The sequence below is a fragment of the Siphateles boraxobius genome, unplaced genomic scaffold, assembly GCF_051911475.1.
Source record: "Siphateles boraxobius isolate OS27281-9 unplaced genomic scaffold, OSU_SipBor_1 75, whole genome shotgun sequence".
In the NCBI taxonomy this organism is placed as follows: domain Eukaryota; kingdom Metazoa; phylum Chordata; class Actinopteri; order Cypriniformes; family Leuciscidae; genus Siphateles; species Siphateles boraxobius.
In genome coordinates, this window is record NW_027509203.1 from 410,001 (window position 1) to 417,500 (window position 7,500).

The window sequence follows — 7,500 nt, forward strand, 5'->3', positions numbered from 1 at the left end:
TATGGCACAGACACGCAGCGTCTCGTTCCCTTCAGGGAACTAAGGTTACATACGTAACCAGAGACGTTCCCTGTCAGGGAACTCGAGCTGCGTGAAACGCTGTGGGAACGCTAATACCAACGCCGCCATACGAGCAAGTGTCCGTCGTGTGTAGTCAAGGCGCACATTCGGACGAAAGCACCTGCGCCCCTGGAGTGGAGCTGAAGTCAAGGTGGTAAAACCTGACGAATGTATGCGGAGAGGACCAGCCTGCCGCATCACAAACGTCCTGAAGAGAGACTCCTGACAAAAGAGCTTTAGAAGCAGCCATACTCCTAGTAGAGTGAGCTCGGACAGCCAAGGGTGAAGGCTGACCAGCCGACTCATAGGCAAGTGTGATGGCCTCAACCACCCACTTGCTCATCCTCTGCTTAGACGCGGGACACCCTTTTCTGGGTGATCCAAAGCAAACAAACAACTGTTCAGATTCCCTCCACAGGGCAGCTCTGTGGACGTAAGCGTCTAAAGCCCTAACTGGGCAGAGCAGATTAAGCTTCTCCTGGTCCAACGTCAGAAAAGGAGGAGGGCAGAAGGCTTGCAGTACAATAGGCCTAACAGAATTAGTAGGGACCTTAGGAACATAGCCCGGTCTAGGAAGGAGAAAGGCTTTTACCATGCCGGGCGAGAATTCCAAGCATGAGGGAGAGACCGATAGAGCTTGAATATCTCCTATCCTTTTTAAAGAAGAGATAGCAAGAAGAAAAATAGTTTTTAGAGTAACGAATTTCTCAGAAACTTCTTCGATGGGCTCGAACGGTGCTAGAGAGAGACCTTCTAGAACAACCGCAAGGTCCCAGGTCGGCACCCTCGTGCGAACTGCTGGCCTCAGCCTCAAAATGCCACGAAGGAAACGAGTTACAAGTGGGTGTCTCCCGAGAGAGGCTCCACTTAAAGGGACGTGGTAAGCAGATAAGGCCGCCACGTACACCTTCAGTGTGGAGTGGGATAACCCTTTGGAGAAACGCTCCTGCAGGAATTCCAGCACTGCACCCACCGGGCAGTTAACTGGGTCCAGCCGGTGTTGCCTACACCAGGACGTGAAAAGTTTCCACCTCAAAGCATATAATTTCCTCGTGGCCGGAGCTCTGGATTGGAGGATGGTCTCAACGATCTCAGTCGAGAGACCAGATTCTACGAGCTGGGCCCCCTCAGAGGCCAAGCCCACAAATTCCACAGCTCTGGGCGGGGGTGAAGAAGCGACCCACTCGCCTGAGAGAGAAGGTCCCTCCTGATCGGAATCTCCAGAGGAGGGCCGACAAGGAGAGATACCAGGTCCGCAAACCATACTCGGGCCGGCCAGTACGGGGCTACCAACAGTAGACTGACCCCGTCCCGGCGAACCCTTTCCAGAACTCCTGGGAGCAGAGCAATCGGGGGAAATGCGTACAGACGTGACCTCGGCCACGCCTGTACCATAGCGTCCAACCCCAGAGGGCCTGAAAGGCTTAGAGAGAACCACAGCGGGCAGTGTGATGTCTCTTTGGATGCAAACAGGTCTACCTCGACACGACCGAAATGTTTCCACAGGAGCTCCACCACCTCGGGGTGGAGTCTCCACTCCCCGGGCCTCGGCCCCTGCCTCGACAGGATGTCTGCCCCTAGATTTAGATACCCTGGGATATAAATCGCCCTCAATGAAAGAAGCTTCCCCTGGGACCATAGAAGGATCTGGCGAGCCAGCTTGTATAGCGGGCGCGAACGCAGACCTCCCTGGTGATTTATGTAGGAGATCACCGATGTGTTGTCTGACCGGACAAGAACATGATGACCCCTCAGGTCTGGGAGGAAGTGTTTCAGAGCCTGAAACACAGCCAACATTTCTAAGCAGTTTATATGCCAAGAGATATGATGGTCCTGCCACAGACCCTGAGCAGGGCGACCACTCATGATCACCCCCCAGCCCGTGAGGGAGGCATCTGTCGTTACACGACGACAAGGAGCTCCCAGCACGGGCCCATGATATAGGAACCAAGGTTCTTTCCACATGGTCAGGGCGCGAAGACAACGTCGCGTGACCCTGATCATGCGGAACGGGTTTCCCCTCGGGGAGAACCCCTTGGTCTTGAGCCACCACTGCAACGGTCTCATGTACAACAGGCCGCAAGGAATAACGTTGGACGCTGCTGCCATCAGACCCAACAATCTCTGAAACTGTTTGACAGTGAGTGACTGGCCTAGCTTTGCTTGTTTGACGGCCATAAGGATCGAAGTGATACGAGCAGGAGACAGACGTGCCTGCATCGTCGTCGAATCCCAAATTACACCCAGAAAAGTGGTCCTCTGAAGCGGAGATAGCACACTTTTCTTGGCATTGAGCCTCAACCCCAGTTTCTTGATATGAGCGAGAACGACATCTCGATGCCGAGCCGCCTGATGCTCCGATTGAGCTAGAATCAACCAATCGTCTATATAATTTAGAATGCGGATGCCCTGGAGTCGCAGCGGAGCCAGAGCTGCATCCATACATTTCGTGAAAGTCCGGGGAGACAGTGCTAGGCCGAATGGAAGAACCCGATATTGATACGCTTCGGCCCCGAAAGCGAACCTCAGGAACTTCCTGTGTTATGGATGGATGGAGATATGGAAGTATGCGTCCTTTAGATCTATCGTGACAAACCAGTCCTCGGATCTGATTTGTGACACGATCTGTTTGAGCGTAAGCATCTTGAACTTGAACTTCCCTACTGTACGATTTAACAGGCGCGGATCTAAAATTGGACGTAACCCCCCCATCCTTTTTCGGAACGATGAAGTACCGGCTGTAATAACCTGACTCCCTGCTGGGAGGAAGAACTCGTTCTATAGCTCCCTTCAGCAGAAGAGTTTTTACCTCCTGTTCCATAACCAGAGCCTGCTCGGGACCCACCACTGTAGGTAGGACTCCCCTGAATCGAGGCGGACGAGACCTGAACTGAATAGCATAACCCTTTTCGACTGTCTGCAGGACCCAATGAGATACATTTGGAAGGTTTTTCCACTCTGCCAAAAAATCTACTAGGGGTACCAGCCTCTCGAGGCTGGCCTCTGGAATATTTGGAGCTGCAGACACAGTGCCCTGTAACAGCGCACCGGCAGGGAACAACTGGTCTGACAGCTCTGGACCCCTCCTCAGAGGGAGCGAGCGCCCCTCGGGGAAACACTCGCTGGGACCGTCTACGCCCCGGCACGAAGGCGGGGTTGGCAGAACAGACCCCTGAGGGCACAGAGAGAGAATGGGCACCGTCTAATGCGGTGAACTCCTTTCTCTCACGGTGGGGACTACCCTCAGCATCCTGACGCCAGAGACGTCAGGACTTTTTTGACGAAGCCTTCTTGGCCATAATGACTGTCCTCAGATCAGCCTTACCCCTTGAAGACTTCGTCTGAGAGCGCCGCGTCTCGTCCCAGTTTTGCTGAGGAGGAGCACGAGACGCGACGCTCTGTTTCTGTTGTGTGCGGTGTGAGGAGCTGGTAGACGGACGAGGCTGCCCCCGCCCAGCAGCCCCGGAGACGTGTACGCGAAGGGGAAGACATTTTTGGAGCGCCGCCGCCTGCTTCTTTTCTTCCTGAAACCTCTCGATGACAGAATTTACCCAGTCACCGAAGAGGCCAGCAGTTGAAAGCGGGGCGTCCAGGAGGTAAGTTTTCTCCTTCTCCTTCATATTGGAGAGGTTTAACCATAAATGTCTCTCCGAGGTCACCAGGGCTGCCATAGAACGGCCCACTGACTTGGCCGTCTCCTTGGTGGCACGGAGAGATAAATCTGCTGCCTGACGAAGCTCTCTTATCACGTCAGCACTAACCTCTTCCCCTTCGCTCACATCTTTAAGCAGATCAGCCTGATACGCTTGAAGTATCGCCATGGTGTGAAGGCATGATGCTGCTTGGCCCGCCGCTGAATAAGCTTTGCCCACCAAAGCCGAAGTATTTCTTAAGGGCTTGGTGGGCAATGCCGGTGTCTTAAAAGACGATGCCGAATCGGGAGAGAGATGGCTAGCGAGAGTCTGCTCAGCCTTCGGCATCGCCCCATACCCATAAAACTTAGCCCCAGATATATTGGAATAAGTGGAGGTCTGTTGACTAAAAATACGAGAAGATACAGGTCTTTTCCAGGACCTCGACACCTCAGTGTGGAGGTCTGGAAAGAAAGGAAGACACCGGCGCGGATGCATAGCGCGAGACGGCAAAAATCTTTCATCTAGTTTAGATTTTAATTTAGACTCCTGCCTATCAGCTGGCCACTCAATGCTTAATTTTTCTATGGCTCGAGTGAGCACCTCCATAAGCTCCTCACTGGCAGGAGACTGAAGTGACGAGTCCCCAGTCTCTAGTGTGTTATCAATTCTTTCAACATCCAGCTCCTCAGAACTGGATAGTTGAAGAACAGGTGCCTCAGCCTGGGCGGAAGAAACCGCAGCGCGTGCTTCCGAACCCGGGACTGAGGCACTGGATCTAACAGGTAAAGGCTGAGATAAGGCAGAGCCCGTCTCAAACCCCTCTGTTAGATCCAACTGCGATCCCCAGGACAGGCGTCGCCGCTCAGCCTCAGCAAAAGCGGGACCCGATCCGCGGGGAGCGCGCACCGAACCACTCTCCTCAAAGAGCGGTCGGCGGGAGCGCAGCGTCCGTAGAGGTAGACGCTCGCAATGCTCACAATCAGCCCCCTCGAGAGCTGACTAGGCATGCTGCACTCCTAAACAAGCAACACATAGTAGATGTGTATCCCCGCCAGTAATAAAGCAAGTGCAGGGGAAAACACACTTCCTAAACTGTTGCTCGCTCGCCATAATGATATATAGTTTTTTATATATATATGAGAATATATAAGTGAAAACTCCTGCCTAGTGACAACTAATGACAGACACAACACAGTATTGAATGATTTCACACACAGAGCGCTTGCTGAAGTAACAGAAGCTGATGCGCTTGTGTTTTGGGAGTGCTTTATAGTTTCCTGGTCGATGACGTCACCCGCCTATGACGTTCCGTCTTGCCATTGGATTGATTTCATACGTGCTTCATGACCCACTCACGCAGGGGCGTTCCCACAGCGTTTCACGCAGCTCGAGTTCCCTGATAGGGAACTGTCGTACAGCAGCTTCAGTAAACACTACATTAATACTAATGTTGGCTAGAAGGAGAGCGATGGCTACAAGATAACGCTTACAATTGGAACTGTTAGTAGAAAACGCAACTAGAAATAATAAGACCATAAACCATAAGCATAATCTTAACCATAAGATCCATAAACAACAAATTGTCCGGACAAAATGGGAACTGCTCTGTCTCAAAAGCGTTTGTACGTATAGCCTGCATCGTGGTTCTGGAAGCTGTTCTCAGTAAAATGTGCAGTGCACACATAATCGCTGAGGTTATAATGTTCAGGAACAAACTGTCTTCTAGCTGGGTCTTCCAGGCCTCGACCCTTCCCTGCGGATCCCGTGGGTGTATGTAAAAACATATGTGATCCAAATGGATAGAAGTTTTTATGCAATTTTGAAACATAAGTCTTAGATTGTATGCAGTGACTGAAGGGACTGTAGGGTTTGACACTCACTCAACATAGTAGACTCCGTACACGGGGTCATCAATCTTCTCCCAGCCGGGCGGCAGCTCTAACACACGGGAACACACACACACACAGAGAGACTGAGACACATCCACAGACTGAGAAAATCGTAGGTCACATGATCGTGACAACATGGCGGATGAAGTACTTTTTTAGCAGTTTTAAAGTAAATATTTACCAACTCAGTGATTAAGCGCTTTCGGAGGCAGCCACTCTCTTGGCCCAAATTAAGAGGTCAAGAGTCACAGTGTATTTTCATCATTGTGGATAGAGAAAACTGTATCTTTTATGACAGGGCTATTTAATTTGGAATTGGGGCCAGTTCATGAAACTGAGGCAAAATAAGGGGCCAGAGAACTCCTCCCGTAATCTTACCCAGATACAATAGTGCTATTTTCTGATTGGCTATTGTGCAGCCAATTTCTTTTTTTTGATTGGCTGATAAGTGGAGGGCTCTATTATGAACTCCAGGGGAGACGCGCTTGATTCCAGCCGGATCCACAGTGAGAGCAGCGTGGCCAGAGAACTTTTGGGCACTGCAGCATATTAAATATATTATAAATAGTTTTTCCGTGTGAGAAATACAATGTGTGGCGGGAGTTTGTGACAAAAGACCGAAATGAGTGTCAAGGTGTCCATGAGCAAGACACCTAACCCCAGCTGCTCCCGACGAGCTGGATGGCGCCTTGTATGGCTGACACCGCTGTCGGTGTGTGAATGAGTGCGTGAATGGGTGAATGTGAGGCAATATGTAAAGTGCTTTGGTGGCCATTGGGTCTGTGAAAGCGCTATATAAATGCAGTCCATTTACCATTTACCATTCTGAGTATCCGCACCACTGATAGCAGTCAACGAGCACTTTGATCCAAAACAATACATTTCAGCGCTAGATCGCCTCTTATTTAACAAACGAACACAATGAATGCTCTGCTAAAAAAAAATCAAAAAAAATCTAAACTGGAGATTTTTAATTTATTTGTATTGGTACACTCGTGCTGTGAGATGTTTCAAAAGTGGTGGGGAGCTGGAGACAATATCGACCTTAACCAAAAATGTTAATGTTAGAACATCAAAGTTACACAATATCATAAACATTCATTTATTCACACACACACACACACACACACACACACACACACACACACACACACACACACACACACACACACACACACACACACACACACACACACACAAACACACACACACACGCACACACACGTCATCTTCTCCTCTGATTGTGAATTGCACTTCATGTAACATGTATTTTGGCAGGATTTACATGTGATAAATGCAGGGAGATAGTCAGGCTGACGGAGAAGATTTCAGTACTAGAGACACGCATCCAAACTTTAATTGAGGTTAATTGTAAGAGTGCAAGGGCTTTAGATACTGCTTTGGATGCGACTAGCTTAGAGAACACTGTACATTGTTCGGTTCCGGTGGTTGTAGAGCCCGTGCAGGAGGGCAACTGGGTGACGGTGAGGCGCTGTAGTCGCAGGACAAAACGCCACTCTTCCGTTCCGATTAAAACATCAAACAGATTCTCCCCACTCAGTGAAACACCCACTGAGATCCTGTTGAATGTGCCCTAGTTATTGGCGATTCTATTACACGGAACGTGAAAATAGAGACACCAGCCACCATAGTCACTTGTTTGCCGGAAGCCAGAGCGCCTGATATCAAAGCAAATATAAAAGTGCTGGCTAATGCTAATCGCAAATTCTCTAAGATTATTATTCATGTCGGCACTAATGATGTTCGACTTCGCCAGTCGGAGATCACTAAAATTAAAGGGATAGTTCACCCAAAAATGAAAATTCTGTCAGTATTTACTCTCCCTCATGTTGTTCAACCCCGTAAGACCTTCGTTCATCTTCGGAACACGAATTAAGATATTTTTGATTAAATCT

General features: G+C 49.9%; 1 protein-coding gene across 26 annotated transcripts in view; it reads right to left on the reverse strand.

Annotated features, from left to right (window-relative positions):
• Positions 1-7,500, reverse strand: part of magi1a (membrane associated guanylate kinase, WW and PDZ domain containing 1a) — a 141,728-nt gene that overhangs the window by 47,303 nt on the left and 86,925 nt on the right. For all 26 annotated transcript variants that reach the window (XM_077217609.1, XM_077217623.1, XM_077217606.1 and 23 more), the window contains one exon: positions 5,576-5,633. In XM_077217609.1, coding sequence (XP_077073724.1) covers positions 5,576-5,633 — 58 coding nt within the window. The remainder of the gene's footprint in view (positions 1-5,575; positions 5,634-7,500) is intronic.